The sequence below is a fragment of the Danio rerio genome, chromosome 21 (genome assembly GCF_049306965.1).
Source record: "Danio rerio strain Tuebingen ecotype United States chromosome 21, GRCz12tu, whole genome shotgun sequence".
In the NCBI taxonomy this organism is placed as follows: Eukaryota; Metazoa; Chordata; class Actinopteri; order Cypriniformes; family Danionidae; genus Danio; species Danio rerio.
In genome coordinates, this window is record NC_133196.1 from 34,223,154 (window position 1) to 34,242,708 (window position 19,555).

At 33.8% G+C, this 19,555-nt stretch overlaps 1 protein-coding gene across 10 annotated transcripts in view; it reads left to right on the forward strand.

The window, feature by feature from the left end:
- tenm2b (teneurin transmembrane protein 2b) overlaps positions 1 to 19,555 on the forward strand; it is a 576,016-nt gene that overhangs the window by 106,487 nt on the left and 449,974 nt on the right. For all 10 annotated transcript variants that reach the window (XM_068216114.2, XM_068216117.2, XM_068216118.2 and 7 more), the window contains exon 2: positions 12,293 to 12,549. In XM_068216114.2, the coding sequence (XP_068072215.2) occupies positions 12,327 to 12,549 (223 nt within the window). In that variant the 5' untranslated portion in view covers positions 12,293 to 12,326. The remainder of the gene's footprint in view (positions 1 to 12,292; positions 12,550 to 19,555) is intronic.

The following is a 19,555-nucleotide window of genomic DNA, read 5'->3' on the forward strand; positions in this document are numbered from 1 at the left end:
GGCCCGGCCCGATTAAAGCCCTGGCTCGCACTGGCCCGATAGTGGAAATGCGGCTATTATGTAAGGGCACTTCCTATCCAAAACTAAAAAGGGCATGTGCACTGCACAGGTTGAGCCCTATGTGTGCATGTGCCTGGTTCCCCCCTCGGGGAATGAAGTGTTACTTAAGTAACCGTAGCGTTTTCCTAACCAATGTTCAGGATCAAGAGCTTAGCAACTTTAACAAAGTCCAAATTGTTATTGCAATTGTTATTGGTTAGTGTCTCTGAAACATTAAGTATTATAATCTGTTCATATGGTGAAAATATATTTTAAATAGACAAAATACAACTCTGCGACAGGGTGTTGGTTGCTCATGGTTTTGATAGAGGGTTTGCGTGTGGCACAAGTCTGATGCACCAAAATTTAATGGGGGTTATGGAAGGAATGTGACACAACAAAGAATCCCTCACACTCTACTATAGACAGTGGGGACCAATTCACCCTGCTATAGTGCATACAGTGTTCGGGATTGTTTAAAGAACATTGATTGAGAGTTCAGATCCACCAGATCTCCAGCTGAGCATCTGTGCTAAACTGGACCAACAAATTCAATCCTTAGTGGATCCTCCTTATAGCCTATGGGACTTAAAGGATTGCGTGCTATCGTCTTGGTGCCAGATACCAGAGGATATTTTCAGGAGTCTCAAACAGCCCTTGCCTTGGCAGGTTGGTGCAATTTTTGTAGCATAAGGAGGACTAATTGCATTCGTCAAGTGGTCATAATTAGGCATGTACCGATATGGAATTTTGGCTGATAAGATAACCAATTACTCATTATATTTGAACATCAATAATTGATATATAGACAGAAATTTTTATATTTTTAGAAGTTTTATGCAAAATATATGCAAACAGATGGATTGTATTTTAAACCATAATTTCAATAAACCACAGAGAAACACCTATACTAATTTACTTTGTCTAAAATGATTTACAAATTGCTGTCCTTTTTCACTCTTATTTCCCTTTCTGCTCCATCATTTGTCTTTAGTTTTGCATAAACTTGTCTAAGTAGTTCCTGCTGCCTGTAACATGTCACCATCAAAACATTTAAATAATTTATATGTATATTTTTTAATAAACAAGGTTAATAATGGCTAAAATATTTCCCTACTGGGCCAACCGATTGGAATGTTATTACTCGGGCGTTATCAGTGGTAATCAGCTGATAGAGATGGGCCAGTAGGCACCTACTGGTAGGCTCAGAAAGCTGTTCACTGTTACCAGATAGTTGGGGTTGGTGTCTCCATCGTCATCAAAGCAGATGACCTGCTTCATTCCGGATGACTTTCAGGGATGTATTTGTAGACCTACTTAGGCTACTGTGTAAATAATATAATGACATTGTGTAGTCCTATAATGTGACGAACCCGCTTACAATTCATGATTATAAAATCACTTTAAATGCGTGTGCGGCTGTGCACTTTTTCTGTGCTCACATTTCCATATCATGACCGTGTGCGCTATGTGTACACTATAAATATACTATATATATATATATATATATATATATATATATATATATATATATATATATGTATATATGTAGTGGAAGTGATAAACATTTTTTAGCAATGTATGATTTTTTTTTTTCAGGGTTAAATGTTAAAGTATATTAGGCTACTCAATTCAGCTGGACCTAATATTTTTACAGTTCGAGTTGTTGACTGACTAGTAGTTTATTTATCATGTTGGAATAAAGAATCGACTAAATTACTGGGAAAGTTATATTCTGTGCACACAAGAGAACTAACTAAGTTAGTGGCGCCATCTAGCAGCGGTGTGTGGATTTGTCCCGTCTTTCTTTTTTTTCCTCGGTTGATCTCATATGGCCGGAAGTTAATGAGCCTCTGTTATACATGAAATAGGGTCATATTTTGGTTGTAAGGGTCTCCAACAACAGTCTAATATGTATGCAAGATCAAAAAATGCGTTCATGGTCTTTTAATATGCATTTATTTTTACCTAATTATCCCAGTGACTCCCATATGAATCGTTTAGCGATTCATTTGTTTCCAAACCCCTCCTTAGCGCAAAGCTAATTTGCGCTGATTGGACCGATGACAACCTGTTAGGATTGGTTGACAGCGTTTAGCGTGAGACAGAGTAAAATGCCCAGCACACTTTATCAACAATATAGAAGTAGTCACAGTGCATAGTGGACGTGTAAGCATACCTTCTGTCTCCCTTATTTCAGACCCATCTTCAGCCACCCACCCATTTGTTATTTATCCCGGAAAACTCCCGTGATTTCAACCAACCAAGCTGAACTATTGTGAAACTTGACTGTTACACGTGTGTAAGAACATCTGACGATGGCCCTAGCAACAACAAATGGCAGTGGAACGCGAGCTCACAAACACAATCAAAGCAGCACACGTCGCTCTTTCAACGTGACATTAGATGCGTTCTGATAATATAAAGAGTTAACCATATACAGTACAAGTGGTTACAGTTAACAAAACACAATTAAAAACATAATTTGCAAGCTAGAGAAAACAAGGAGGCAACCATTTTAATCGCACTTACTTACACTTGTGAAATGGAGGAAGAAACTGATCCGTATGCTACTGATCCATGTACTGGCAGTCCCATAAGTCAAGTCTTTTCTGATCCTTCCTTTAACAAACGGCCAATGAATTCTCCGTTGTAAGCGTATAGTTTCCAGAAGCACTTAAGTAGCACAAGGCTGGGCTATAATGCTGAGGTGTTTTTGCAAAAATAAACCTCAACCACTGACTCTTAACAGTTTCATCTTTGGGTCGAGAAAATAGCACTAACTCTCCCCTCACATTTCTAATAATATCCAGCTGAGCACAGCGTTGATTCAACCGGCGTCAGCCATCTTGTGTTGTAGCCTTTTTCTTTGTGTACTGTGCTAGTGGGCGGGACCGCAGGTTTTAATTTTCTAGAGTTTGCGGGCACAACAACTGGGCGGGGCTTAAGTTTTGTGTCCATGTCACGCCGAAACGGCTAAAGACTCGTTATCAAGATGATTCATTTGACGTACTAGGAGTTGACTCTTTTATAAATTAATCAATAGTTTGAAACACTGTCCACTCTCAGATTTAGCTGGATATTTCACTTCACTTAGAGCTGTGTTTCACACTACATGGAAGGTCATTCTCAAAAACTTATAATAGGGGCTCTTTAATTATTTATTAAATTTCCCATTAATTGTATTATATTACCGTCTACCACTACCCCAACCATAAAGCCAACCATCACAGTAATGTAAAAACAGATCTGGATATGGAGTCTTCTCAATTAGTTTAGCTGATTAACTATGTGAATGGATGAAAACAGCCTTCTGAGCCAACCAGTAGGCGCATAAGGCCCCTACTGGCCCATATCTATCAGCTGATACCCACTGATAATGCCCATTCAATTGAGTGATAACATCACATTGAAGTGGGTGACTGGGCTGAAAGTAATGGTAACACTTTATAATAACTACACACTATAAATAATTTATTAAGCATTAGCAAATAGTGAATTCATTATCTGTTAAGCATTAACTCTACATTAATAAGCGTTAGTAAACAGTTTATAAACGCAGCTACAAATGCTGTATTCTTGACTTACAAACATATTTAAAATGTGCTTAATAATTGTACTTTCATACTTTGTTAATCATTTATTTTTCATTACTAAATTAAGTATCACATTATTTATAAACCATTTGTATTTAAGAGTAGTTGAGGGTTTTTAGGATCATTCAGAATGAGTTAGTAAATGATTAATAAACTATTGAAATCAACGTTTATATGTCTTATTATTCAGGCATATAGTAATGGTTACTATGTATGTTAATAAATGCTTTATTTACTCAACTTCATGCGAGCTAAAGTTTTGTGACCTAATCTAAAGTGAGGACTATTCATGCTTCATAAATCCCTTATAAATGACAAATAAAGGCTCAGTTAAATTATAAACAGGAAGAATTACATTATCCATTCCTATTAATTTAAAGAAACACAAATGAAACTGTACTTCAAATGAAAAATAAATCGTTGCAACCTGATCTGAAATAAAATCACTGTAGAGTTTAAACATTGCATCTTATTATATTGTTTAATTATTATATTGTTGTTGTTGTTTTATCCAGTTTTATGTCGTATTTTGACACTCCTGTTATTCAGCAATGATTCAACTTTACAGTAATTTTATTTTTTAGAAAAGATTGCAAAGGTTATTGTTCATTTGATACTGAGCCTTTCATAATCATTTATAAGACATTTATGAAGTATGAATAGTCCTCACTTTAGATTAGGTCACAAAACTGCATGAAGTTGAGTTAATAAAGCATTTATTAACATATTAGTTAAGTATTAGTATATGCCTGAATAATAAGAATTATAAATATTAATTTTAATAGTTTATTAATCATTTACTAACTCATTCTGAATTATCTTAAAAACCTTCAACTACTCTTAAATACAAATGGTTTGTAAATAATGTGATAATTTAGTAATGAAAAATAAATCATTAACTAAGTATAAAAATACAATTATTAAGCACATTATATAGGTGCTAATAAGTCAAGAATACAGCGTTTGTAGCTGCAGTTATAAACTGCTTACTAACGTTTATTAATGTAGAGTTAATGCTTAACAAATAATGAATTCATTAGATGCTAATGCTTAATAAATGATTCATAGTGTGTAGTTATTATAAAGTGTTACCAAAGTAATAATATGGAGAAGATATAATCGACAACCAATATTGGTGCCGCAATATGTCATATAGCATCTCTAGTCATAATAATTTGGCTGATCTGTTCAAATATTTGAAATCAGTGATAATATAAAGTATTTTTCCGATCGGGATAAAAATAAAATTTTTCAACAAACCTGGAGACACTTAATGTGATTGCAATCAAATAAATTTAGATGAATTTAAATAGAATCTAAAAACAGTCCAACCATTATTCCCCTACATTTACATTTAACGCTTCACTACTTGTCAAACATAAACATTTCCCCCTCCAATAAAACAAATTCACCACTTCATTTACATACTCAGTATTTAAGTAATTGATTCAAACGGCAGTAGCTTCCTGCCAACTGCCACTTTAACATCGTAAATGAAACCAAGCGTAATTTTCAGTAAGTGGATGGGATTGCACAGGACGATGCTTTATTAAACTGTTGGGAGAAATTGAGGTATAAAAGCAACATCTCCCTGGGCTCGCGCTTTATAGATTGAAGTGAAAATGTTGGCCTTGGTTGTATGGTTTTTGTGTCCTAAAAGACCTGGCGGTAATTTATGACAGTGCACCATCTCTTTCATTGACTCTGTTTTTCCCATATGCAACATTTAAACTGCTATCTTTCATGGCTAAATGATGTAAAAGTCCTAAACAACAGGGTTTCTGCCAAAGACTGAGTGTTTTGATCTGATCCTCCGGTGGTTCTCATGCATGGCTAACTGAGCACACTACCGCAGATGTAGAGTAGGAGGGTGCGATCGAGCCTCTCTGTCTCTACCTGATAATAAGACATCACAAGGATACGTCTGTCTCCAGCTCAAGATAGCACGTTCTGTTGGGGAGGCTTGATAAATTGTTGTGATGTTTAGGATATGTATTTCTCCTGCAATATGACATCCAGCGTTGATCTGCTTGCTGAGTTTTCGCAGGTGGTTATCAGCTTGATCTGTTGCTGATTGTGAGCCATTGAGCTTGGGAATTTGCTAATAGAGAAGCAACTGTTGGTTTTAATAGGTACAAATAGACATGTTTTTCTGTTTATCGGGTGTGTGTTTGTGCATCACTTGAAGCTTTTACAAAAGAGGTATTTGAGGAGATAGTACTAGAATCACTGTGTTAGAACAATTTTAACAGATAACTGCACTTGGTATGTGCAGTTTTAGTCAACTGTTTTATTTTATTTTTGGAAATGTAATGGTTTATAGAACAATTCTCTCAATATTCTTTAAAGTGGCAATGCAGAGGATCAAGGACATCACTAGGGGGTGGGGGGTAGTGGAAGTTAGGATGACTTCTAAAGGCCCACACACTTTAGTTACTATTACTGTTTGGGGGACTAGAGTTACTTTTAGAGGGCCGAATTTCACCCCTGCTTATCACTTTGGTCCACGGCACCATCACTTTTGACACCTCCTTCACTTTTGTTTGCAACACCTTTTGTCACTGGACTTGTACTGGCCAGTGGCACCCTTGCAGAGAATATATAGTATTGTCATGTAATGCAATATGTACTATAAAGCAAAGTCTTGATGTATTAACAAATGTAAATTCTTTGGATTATTTCATCATGGTTGGTCAATGTCACTCAACTACAGTCAATACTGCGGTCAGTAGCAATGTTAAACGACAGACAGTCTCTGTGCTTCTCTGTTATATTTATCAGTTGTATTACGAATTAAAATATTAGTACTGTTATTTTAATATTTTTTATTGTATTGAATTTTTGCAGGTGGTTATCAGCTTGATCTGCTGCTGAGCAATTGAGCTTAGGAACTTGCTAATAGAGAAGCAACTGTTGGTTTTAATAGGTACAAATAGACATTTTTTTCTGTTTATCGGGTATGTGTTTGTGCATCACTCCTATGGATGCTTTTACAAAAGAGGTATTTGAGGAGATAGTACTAGAATCAGTGTTAGAACCATTTTTAACGGATAACTGCACTTTGGATGTGCAGTATGAGTCAACTGTGTAGTGGTTTATGGGACAATTCTCTCAATGTTCTGTAGGCTGGCAATGCAGAGGATATTTAGTATACTTGTGTAATGTCATAGATATTTACATTAGATGTCGCCTACACTATTGTTTTCTATTGGAAGAAATGCGTCAATACAGCCGCCATTTTAGTACAGGGTATCACTCCTTTAAAATGAATGTTGGACTAAGGTACAGTGGTGGACTGGCCATCCGGAGCCATAGATATGTAAACATTTATACATATATCTATGATCGGTTTTCCCGGTGGTCAGTATGCAAATGTGTTTTTAAATGACAAAAAGTATGATTTTACATCACTGTTTGCTTATTTTGTTCAACAAAACTAGCATAAGCCTAGCATTTAGTGTGAGTTGGTGGTATGATAATAGTTTCGTTTTTTTACATATAGTACTGCAATAATTTGTATAGATGTTTTATAGGTTATAAAATGCACGCCTCAGTTTTGGTGTGGAGTTATCAAGCAATAATCAAGTAAATCATTGGATTTGCTTGTAGGCTATTATTTAAAAAAAGAAAATCTTTTATAAGAACTATTATTAATAACTTTAATTTTACAAGTGAAAAAAAAGTTGGTTTGTCGGTTGTAAATGCTATATGCTCTTTTAAATGGTGCATTCCCCAACCTTAGGCTACACACCCTCCGCATGTATGTTGTTAGGCTACAGGCTAAGGAGTCCTGATGACATGCAGACAATTTTAAGCTAGACATGCAGACAAATTAAAACAATTAGAGTTAGCCTACTAGAGAAATTTTATGTTGGCTCGGGATCTGAGCGGTAATGGTTTACCGCCGAGCAAGCTCTCAACCATGGTGCAGAATGCTTAGCTGAGCGTTCACTGTTACATAACTGCCCCTTGCTGGCCATGTATTTCTTGTGTTAGACCATGTTCTGCTGTCCGGCAGTTTACTGCAGTAACGTGCAAAACTACTTTAGATCACTCATGCATTTTCATTAGCCATATCTGTACTTTGCCATACTGTTTTATCATCAAAACTGGTTTAGCACAAAAGTTTGTAACATACAAAAACGGTAAAAACTAAATCTTACCTATATGACATGTTATGCCTTCGTGCTTTGTTTTCTTTGTTTGCTCTTTACTACACAGCGCTAAAGTCCAGCATCTTCACATTGGCTTTGCAGTTGTCTAGTGCGGTTGAATGACATTTATCCTGGAAGCACTGTACAAATATGGCGGCACTATTGACATATATGCTCAGGGTCTGTATGCATTATCTAGTGTATATATCTATTGTGTAATACAATATGTACTATAAAGCAAGTCTTGATGTAACGAAAATGTAAACTCTTTGGAATATTACATCATGATTGGTCAATGCCATTCAACTGCGGTCAAAAGCAATGTTAAATAACAGACAGTCTCTGTGCTTCTCTTTTATATTGATCAGTTGCATTACAAGTTAATTTAATGGTTAACTGTAAAGGATTATAAGACAATAAACACGATTTAAAAAGGGTTTAATGTCAAATTTCTATCTCATGCCTTATAATTAGTGTATGTTTTGCAAAAATTGGTAGGTGAAATGTTCCATCGTCTTAGCTACTGTACACTCTTTTGAACTTTAAATTCAGTGAGCTAATAAAATATTTACACAATAAAATCAATATCCCGTGTCCAGTTATTTACTTATGTAGGAAGTAGACCTGTAAAAAGCAAGGAATTACTGTATACAGCCTATTGTTATCACAAAATAAAACCCTTGCAGGGTGATACAATACAAGTGACCTCCGTTTTTGGAGTCCTAATTATTATATCAGAGTTTGTACATACTGTATGACTTATCATATTTACACACGGAATTATCCACATACATTATATTGTGCTGATTTGTTTTTAATTTGCTAAGTATGACTACAATGTAAAAAAAGATTACTTAGTTATGACAACTTGTGTTTTAGTTAATTGTAACTTATTTAACTAAAGTTAACCATGTTCTAACTTAATTAGTAAGTTACACAAGCTGTTTTAATTCAGTTTCACATAACGTTAGTTCAAATGACTCATAAGGTTAATTTGATTCACTTCAAAAATTTAAGGGAATCAGTATTTTGTTACAGTGTACAAGGCATGATGATATCTGGATATTATAAACACTAACATCATGATATTCTCTAAATATGCTTTGAAAATGTAATAACAAGCTACTGTAGTTATCCAAAAATGCTGACAGGATGCATTACAATCTGGCTGGTTTGGTTTGACTATAATCAAATATTTGATCTGAATAAGTGTAAAAGCTGCCTCCTGAACCTGCTGTGCACCAAACAAGCAGACAAATAACACTGAAAAGCTGTGATCCCCTGGTAGTAAAATATATATCTTTTTTCATCTCTTAAATAAATTTATAGGCCGTTTGTATAACAAATGGGAGCATGGATGCTAAGTGAACCATGAATCTCTTTTTATTTATGTTGGAATAAACTGAACAAAGAGAATTGATCTCCAAGTGGGAACACACCCATAAATAAATTTAAGGAATAGTTTATACCAAAAAAAAGAGAAAAATTCCCCATAATATACTCACCCTCAAGCCATCCACGGTGTATACAACTTTCCACTTTCAGACGAACCCTGTTGGAGTAGTTTAAAACTTTATGCTATATAATGGTGTTGGGTATAGTGTCCCTTTTATGAAGGTTCCAAAAACATGTCTTAGGAAGCATATCGATGTACTTCCGAAAAAAAATGATAAAATCAACATCTTCTTGGCTGACCTTTGACTTGTTGTATGACACATGACAATGATAATGATATATGAATACCAGTTCAAACAAATACTGCTGTGCAAAAAAAGCCAAGCTCTTGTTCTCTTACAGTGAAATTCTCTGACTTTTTAACTTCTCATTTACCACTTTCGATTAGCTACCGGCATTTAGTTATCCTCGTTTGTCTACTCTCACCATGGCTTCCACTATGAATGGATCATGCATCATATGGTATGTTGAGTCAGAGGTCAGCCAAGAAGTTGTTGAGAGCATGAATTTAGCTGTCATGAGTCAGTCAGTAAGTTTACGTAGACATGAATACTACAATTTAAATACGATTAAGACAATACTCTGATTAGGAGTCTACGCGGAAAACAGCGATTTTTGATTACCTTAATTTGACAATCATAATCAAACTAAACAGAAATCAAACTAAAACATGTGGAGTATTCCTATTTTAGTCAGAATATTGAAGTGCATTACAAACATGTAAACACTGCAATAATACTATTACTATTTTGTAGTAGTTTTCACTACATTTTGCGACAGGATGCACACACGGCACTTGTTAGGCATTTTACAACAACAAATAAGTGCTTGGTGTGAGCGGAAAGCGATGACTGTGCTGAGAGTTCTCCCACCAGTCCCAACCTAGTACTCTCATCCAGTATCTCAGAGTTTGTCGTGGGGGCATAAATGAAAAGTTAGTAAATAAATAGTCAGAGGTGACTTGTTGCTTGGAAATTTGTATCTATCATTGTCTGTTTGCGCAGATAGTGTGAGAAATTAACTGCAGTTGAATTTGTTGCAAAATAAGTAAAAACAAACAAAAAAAAAAAAACATGCAAAATCGAATGGTGGTTGAATGGTGGTCATTGGTCATTGAATGGTGATGTAACAACATTCATTTAACTACGTGCTAAAACATATAAAACAGGGACATTCAAAACGCAACTTATGTAAATACAAATCATATTATTGTCTAATTCAGGTTAAGGCAAATAATTAGATTATTGATGTCCATGTAAACATAGTTGTTTATGTATGTTTATAGATTAAAAATGTGAAATATTTTTGTTGCAAAATTACCCTGATCTGCTTCATAACACATTAAACCACTAATGGTGTACACTCTCAGAAATAAAGGTACGCAAGCTGTCACTGGGGTGGTACCATTTCAAAAGGTAAAAATTTGTACCTTAAAGGTCCATATTATCACCTCAAGAGTACTAATATATATTTTTGAGGTACCAATATGGACCCGTTAAGTACAAATGTATACCTTTTAAAAAGGTACCACCCCAGTGACAGTTCGCGTACCTTTATTTCTAAGAGTGTATGGGTTCATTTTATTATGAATTTATGCCCATTTGGAAGCTTAAAATAAATGTCAACACTGTTATAAAACATCGAAGAGTCAGGATAAATTGTACAAGTACTCTGGCTGTGTTTTTCTGAAAGAAGAAAGTCATATACATTATTATGGGGTAATTTTGTGTTTTTAGGGGGGTGCACCTAATCTTTTTTTAACCTTTTTTAAAGTTAAGATTAGTATTATTCCTTTAAGTTCAAAGTAATGCTTCAAAAAGCACATACAGTATGCTGTATTATTAATCCATTACAGAAAAAAAATATATAAAAAAACATCAGATGCACATATAATGGGGTGTTCACAGTTCTAAAATCTGAAGAGGATTTTAGGAGTTTATAACAGTGACTTAAAACTTTTTTATTTTAAAAAGTTGTTTTCATTATTTGCACATTGCGGAACCAAGTTAAAGATTCTGATAGTTTTATCCAAGGTTACACAATATTGTGATTGTGATACTACTCTAAAATATGTCCTTTTAAAATGTGTGGGTATTTTTTTTCCAGATTGAACACAATGTACTGTATTTTATTTAAAAAAACATTTAAAATATTTTGGAATGATAAACATGTCAGGCTATAAAATAAAATAAATCCTTGACTTTGGTTGTTTTTTATTAGTTTCAAAAACACAGTTTTCTTTAAAACTTGAAAAGGCATCTTTGGATTTCTTTCTTTTCTTTGGATATAAAGTAAACAACTGCACTGTTCAGGTCTTCTGGGATGTTGGTTTAGAACCTGTTTTTTTTATTTATGACTACGTAAATATAATACTTGTTAAGAAAGAAGACTTCCATATACTGTACAGTTAAAGTTTGAATTATTAGCCCCCCTTTGCATTTTTTTTTCTTTTTTAAATATTTCCCAAATGATGTTTGACAGAGTAAGGAAATTTTCACAGTATGTCTAATAATATTTTTTCTTCTGGAGAAAGTCTTATTTGTTTTATTTCACCTAGAATAAAAGCAGTTTTAAATTTTTTAAAAACCATTTTAAGGTCAGAATTATTAGCCTCCTTTTTTTCCGACTGTCTGAAGAACAAACTATCGCTACAACTTATACAATAACTTGCCTAATTACCCTAATCTGCCTAGTTAACCTAATTAACCTAGTTAAACCTTTTAATGTCACTTAAAGCTGAATAGAAATGTCTTGAAAATTATGTAGTAAAATATTATTTACTGTCATCATGGCAAAGATAAAATAAATCAGTTATTAGAAATGAGTTATTAAAACTATTATGGGGAGGGGGGGGGGTACCTTAGAAATGGTATAACAGAAAATTTCTACAAAACTTTCACCAAAAAGTTACCAAACTTTTCCAAACTGAGATAAACCTTGAAACTGGTTATCATCCCATGCCAAGAATCAAGTGTTTTATTATATTTATTTTGTATTTCTTTTTTTTACCAATCTGAAAACACATCTCCTCTATGTCTCCCTTTACAGGTAATTGGCATAACTGTCCGTTAGCTCAACAGCGATGGATCTGAAGGACAGACGGCGCTCTTTAACACGGGGTACAAGTGGAAAGGAGATGCACTACGCCACATCCTCTTTGGACAGTGAAAACTGCCATATTGTGTCTCAGAAGTCATATAGTTCCAGCAAGACTCTGAAGGCCTACCAGCAGGATGGACGCCTGCGTTATGGAGCATGTGTGGCAGAGCTAGTGCACCAGGAGACGGAGGAGTATGTCAGACAAGGTGAGATTCATACAAGAATGGAGGAAATTGTCATGTATTTGGCAGCTATTCTGCAAATGCTCTTGGTCACAGGAGTAAGATTGTTCACTCAAACAAACCCAGATTATGATTATGTTCAAAGTGATAACAAAGTGATTATGTTCACTTCTCAGACTAATGTATGAGAGCAACATTTTACAGAGGGCCGCATTAGCATGATTTGCCTGTGCTAGGTTTTAATAATGATTTTATGGTAAAATAATGTATTTTATTGATAATAATATTATTATAATACAGTTGAAGTCAGACTTCTTAGCCCACTATTGAACTTTTAAGAATTTTTAAAATATTTTCCAAATGATATTCAATAGAGTAAGGAAATTTTCACAGTATGTCAGATAATATTTTTTCTTCTGGAGAAAGTCTTATTTGTTTTATTTTAGCTAGAATAAAAGCAGTTTTTAATTTTTTTGTAAAAAACATTTTAAGGACGTTTTTATTAGCCTCTTTAAGCTATATTTTTTTATAGTCTACAGAACAAACCATAGGTATACAATAACTTGCGTAATTACCCTAACCTGCCTAGTTAACCTAATTAACCTAGTTAAGCCTTTAAGTGTCACTTTAAGCTATATAGAAGTGTCTTGAAAAATATCTAGTCAAATATTATTTACTGTCATCATGGCAAAGATGACATTTTACAGTAATGTTTATTAATGTGCATTGACCCTGTAAACAAATAAACTAAACTAAAAAAGATAAAATAATTCAGTTATTAGAAATGAGTTATTAAAATTATTATGATAGAAATGTGCTGAAAAAACTGTCCGTTAAACAGAAATTGGAGAAAAAATAAACAGGGGCGCTAATAATTCAGGGGGGTTAATAATTCTGACTTCAACTGTATGTCTTTGTGTTGTGTTGTATTATTAAATCATTCAAATCATTGTTTGTGTTAACAAGTACGGTTTTCTATTCACAATTTATTTATATATTTTTATCTATAGAATTAAAAAAAAAAAAAAACTTTGCACATTTGACAGAAAAGCCCTGAAATTGTGTTGAGATACAGATCAAATGAGATTTTTATTAACACAATATTGCATAAAAACTTTAGCCTATACTATGTGGAAACGATTTTAAATGTATTTCGAGTAGACTACTCTAATCATTGTTCTTTAATGCTGTTAGATTGAACTGACCCACAGCTTCATTGATTATGAATTTAAAGTATTTGTTTGCACTTTTTAAATACTATACTAGACTGTATAAACAAATGTATTAAATCTGTGTAAATGGCTTAAACATCACTAAGTGCTTTTCCATTATAACCATCTTTTTTAATTTTAAAATAAAAATGTTTGTTCACGGGTTATTTTTACTTTATCTTGAAACAATTCCCATTAAAAATCTTTAGCTTAACAATCTTTAAAAGACAAGTAGTGGTTTGGTCTATGGGGATTGCATCATGATGCCTCCCCCTTTCATTTTTGTCATTAATAAAACTTGTATTAACGCTGCAGGAATGGTTTATCAACTGGTTTGTTTGCGGCATCTTTCAATGCTAGGTGGCCATTAACAGTTTTCTCAGAGGATGACAAACGAACAAACCATTGCTGCAGCTCTGACTAATTTTATTTATGGGGAAAATGAAAAAGCACCGCAGTGTTTGGGTGCTCTGTGTTTGTCTGAGGTAATTATTCCACCATTATAACTGAAACATGTTTATATTACTTACAAAGTATGAAGCTGGTTGGTTAGTTCTAGTCACATTACTCATAGTGCACTTGTGACCTTCTGAAAAGTTGGGATGTTTTTAACCTGGTGTGCTTGGACAGTGTCACTCCCTGTTTGCACGAGCAAGTTGTACACCAGGGCTATTCAATTAGTTTGTCATGGGGGCCAGTTCATGAAAAGCATCCCAAATGAGGGGCTGGAGAGATATGACTTGCAATATAAGTGATGACACAACAGCAATATAATATTTTATAATATTATATTGTATTATATTTATAATATATGTTGCATTTTAAAACTACATAACATCACAGCTTTGTATGGCTTTTTTTACAAACGTATTTAAATGTTCTATTTTGAAGTACAACAAACTCACTGTATTGCTCAAGTAGGCTTCTTCTATATTCAAACACATTCATATGTAATGTTTTAAACTGCATAATAATTAGGGATCCAACGATTATAGATTTTGGTTGTACGACTATAGTCTAAAGAATAATCATGGTTTCACAGTTATCATGATGTTTTCGCATATAATTACAAGAAAATTGCTTATATTTTAAAGTTTTGTTTATTGCTGCTCAGTAACCAAATAAAGCACAAAATATTAATAAAAAAAGCAAACAATAGTCCTTTTCTCTCTTTGGACTTTAAGTGATTTAAGTGATATTTTTACAATGAAAATAAATGACAGAACAATGAATAAAAAAAATAAAAATAAATAAATAACTAGTATTTGTCTAATGGTTATTTAAGCTATATAAAAGCTAAGAATTTAAATGAACTGTTGTTATTATCTGTGTTCATACATAAATAATAATTTTAATAATTTTGTAATAATTTGTCTATTGTATCTTTTGCTTACATTTCACTGAAAGCCACGCACAACTCTCACCACTACAGAGTGAGATCATTTCTACTGTATGAGCCTGTATGGCGCATGTGCGTTGGTTCGCTCTACGAGCCGTATGTGCACCCCTCTTAATATGCGATCGACACTTTTGGAAATAATAAACTTACGTGTGGAAAAGACGCAATAGGTGAACGGCCTGCTGCTATAGTTAATCCAGTGTGTGTGCGTATTAGTCTCAGTATAAGCTTGAAACTTTAAACTCGCACACAGTTGGCATAACTTTGTTTATTTGCAGCAGTTTTGTTCTGTGCAACAGAGGCGTTGAGAAGCCTTTACGATTAATTAACCAAAATGAATTAAAGCACGGTTAATAGTGCAATCGGCTAATCATTGCATCACTATTAACAATATAATTTCTGTACAAAATGCCTTTTCTACAAACATATACTTGATTCACGCTCTGCACAGCCTTCAACTGCAGCTCGTGCTGTATTTAACAGACGCACGTCACTTCATAACTATAGTGACCATTTTTCGACTGAACTAAATTTACTTTTGATGTCTTGGTCACACTATTTGGAGGGCCGGAATATTGGAAATAATGAATTTGCATGTGCAAAAGATGTGAATAGCCCCTTAAATGCATGCAAAACATGCATATATTTATATGAAATGTGATATTTTTAATGCATAAAAGGGGCTTTTTTTTCCTCTGGGTTTTTACCTTTAATGGAAAGCACAGTAGAGAGTATCAACAGGTAAGCGTGGGGAGCAAAGAGAGGGGAAGGATTGCCAAAAGACCTCGAGGCGTGAATCGACGATGACATAAAAGGGGCTCTTTAAACATATTTTTATTTTTTACATTGGCTGCGTTAAATATGTTGCTTTTCCTAAGTCGCATCACATTTAAAATAATTATTTATTAATTATTAATTCAAATGAATTATTACTAGCTGTTCTAAATGTTTAAATATAAATATTCTAGCTTCTCCCAGATTTGAAATCGCAGTAAATGGCACCTGAGCTTTAAAGCTCCAAAAAGCAAAAAAACAAAAAGCACATCCATATTACAATTCTAAAATGTAAATTAAAAAAAGAAAGAAGAAATTCAGACTCAGTAATAATTAGATTATATTGCTGTATGGGTTTCTTTTATTTGTATTGAACATGCTGATTTTATTTTATTTTTCCCTTTTAACTTCTTTTCACATTTGTATTTTCACTTTTATCCAATATAACATATTTTTAAGCAAATAATGGACTGTCTCACAAATGTACACTTTTTTAAGTGCTTGTTGGCTACAGCAGTCTTTAGGTCAGAGTTTTCTCATTAGTTGGAGCTTTAAGACAAATGCCATCATGGATGAGTGTTAACCCACATAATCCCCCTGTAATAAAAACAGAGGTGATGATTATATTGTAAGTTTTCATTTGCAGCTATTGAAACTTTCAAAGTTTCAAGTCAAAGTTTTATTACAAATATTTGTTAAATGTTATTGTTCATCTTATCCAACACTGACCCAGTAAACACAAACCAGATAATAATAAAAAACATGATTCCTATGAGCTCAACACAATTTACTGATTAAATTAATTTTGTAATTAAATAAAATAATCAAAATATTGTTTCTCATGCAGAACCATCTGCATTTGTGTATGATTTAATTGTTATTATCCAATTATATGCCAATCCATTTTGACTCTTTGCAAGGCTGTTTAAATCAGCATTTGATTTTGGTTTATATCAGGAGTCATGTCAATATCATTGAATGCTTTAAGTTTGTTTTGTTGCCTTCATTTTGAAAACAAAACATTTTACAGACAATTATGTTTAACAGAAGCTTTATAAAGCCATAGCATATTAATTGAAAAAAACAAACAAACAAAAAAAACACATTTTATTATTTATTTATTAGTTTGATTGCTTATTTGCTTGTTTCTTTTTATTTATTATTATTCTTTTTTTTTTTTTTGCTCAAGGATAGTCGTTACCCCCTTCCACCAGTCAAGCACGCTTTGTTTTGCCAGAATTTATCTTGCTATGAAGTGTTAACCAGTTCTAATTACTGTTCAACCTACTGACCTTCCTCAATTGCTTTGCAGAAAATCGATGGGAAAAATGAAAGGCTTTGAAAACTTTGTGCCATGTTGAAAGCTGTCCTTACAAACACACCTTAAGCCACGTTTGTCAATATATCAGATAAAGAGATAATAGAGGTGAACTGCAGTATTGAAGAAAACCTTCAGCCTTTCAATATCTGCTCTCACTGTCCTATTTCTCCCATTTTAAGTTTCATCTAGTTGAAATAGTGTGAATGGGTCATTGATTTTTCTTTTCTTTTCCTTTTTTTTTTTTACATTTCAAGCAGCTGCAAAACCTTAGATGCATCTTTTTTTGCAATCAACATTACAAGATGCATCTCACAAAAGTTTCAAGGGCACATTAAATTGACCAGAAGGGACAACGAAGGCATTTATAATGTCTTAATAATTGACTCTTTTAAACTCTCCATTACAGAGAATTCTGAAAATGCAAGAAAATGTATGAAACTGTGTAGATGTTTTCAACATTGATAGTAATTAGAAAGGTTTTTAGAGCCTAAAATCAGCATAATAAGATGATTTCTAAATACAGTGACACTAAAGACTGGAGTAATGATGCTAAAAAATCAGATTTGACAATACAGGAATATATACAGATGAAGTCAAATTATTAGCCCTCGTGTGAATATCTTTTTCAGATTTTTCCCAAATGATGTTTAATAGAGTATAGGTTTTTTTTTAAACAGAATTCCCAAATATATTATGTCTTCTGAAGAAAGTCTTAATTGTTTTATTTTTTCTCCAATAAAAGCTGTTTTTAATTCTTAATAAAAAAAAAAATTAAATGAATATTATTATCCTTCTTGAGCATTTTTTAATTGTCTACAGAACAAACCATATGTCATTATACAATTACATAAATATCCTAACTTGCCTAATTAACCTAATTAACTACTCAGTTAAGCTCTTATTGCACTTTAAGCTAAATCTAGTATCTTCAAAAATATCTAGTAAAATATTATGTGTAACTTTAGGAGTTGAGAATGCATATGCAGTACTTTATTTAACAGAGAATGATCAGGCAGGCTATGGTCAAGACAGGAGCATGCAGGTTATCCAAAAGAGTAGTTGGAGTCACAGGCAAATAAATCAGTTAAGGCTGTAAACAACATTTAACAATTAACAGGGCGAGGGTCAGAAAAAAACAATAGAATTTGGCTGCAGATTTGGACTTGCAATTTCAGGCTTGCACTCTCCGACTTGCATTCTCAGGCAACCGCACTTGCTCTGCAAGTAACAACATTTACAATAGACACATGTGCCCGCTTGCATGAAAGTCCTTTAGTAATTTAACTTAAGGTTGTCCCTGAGATGGAAAAATCTCTGAGGTAAGGGATTTCATTAAGATCGTTGCAACAAACTTCTTATCTGTTACCCTTACCTAAGTGCCTTTTTTTCTAAGCGTTTTACTGTATTTTCTGGCAACATACAGCAATAGACGCCGCAGTTGCTATATTTACGTAAACAGATCATAATGGACCATGAATGCTTGCCTTAAAACAGCTCTGCAGTACAAGCTGCTCCGTTAAGCGAGTGGAGACGTTCCCTTATCGAGTCGATCTTGACATTATGTTTGGAGGACCTATAAAACTGGGCTTAAGCTGCACTGAAACTGCGATTTCATTTGGATGCGTTCCTGCGCAGACTTGCTGACTTATCAACACATATTAATTAGTTTTTTTATTAAATGGTTTTATTAAATTATTTATCTACAGTCCTGTGAGTCTTTTATCTAAAGCATTTTTTGGGTGAGAATGCTTGCCTTTTGAGTGTCATTTGTTCCTTTAAGGGAGCTGATTAGGTCCCTTTCATGTTTTAAGAGGAAATGGTTACTAAGGACTAAGAGAAAATACTTAATGGTTGATTTTTTTTTCCCCGTGCAAGTACAACTCTGCAGCCTGACCCTTCTCAAAAACAAGGCAAGACAATAGAACGCTTCAAGATGTTTGCAGGGTATAAACCAAATAAGTTTCAGCAATGTCTCTGAGTGTGTGTGTGTGCTTTTTACAGCTTATAGTCTATGTATAGTCTTGAGTAGCTTATAGTCTTGAGTAGCTCCCAGCTGTGTGTGTGTAACCAATAGAGAACAGGGGCAGGTGTGTGTGTGCGGTGCCTGAAGGGAGTTGTAGTTCATATGGTGGCAGAATTGTAGTGTGGGTGAGAGTGAATGTTCTTCAAAGATCTATGAAGGTTTGATCGCTGGTGGTCGTGACAATGTACTGTCACCATAGCAAAGATAAAAGAAATCAGTTACTAAAATTTTAAAATGTGTTGAAAAAAAAATCCGTTAAACATAAATTAGAGGAAAAAATATACAAGAGGGCTAATATTTCT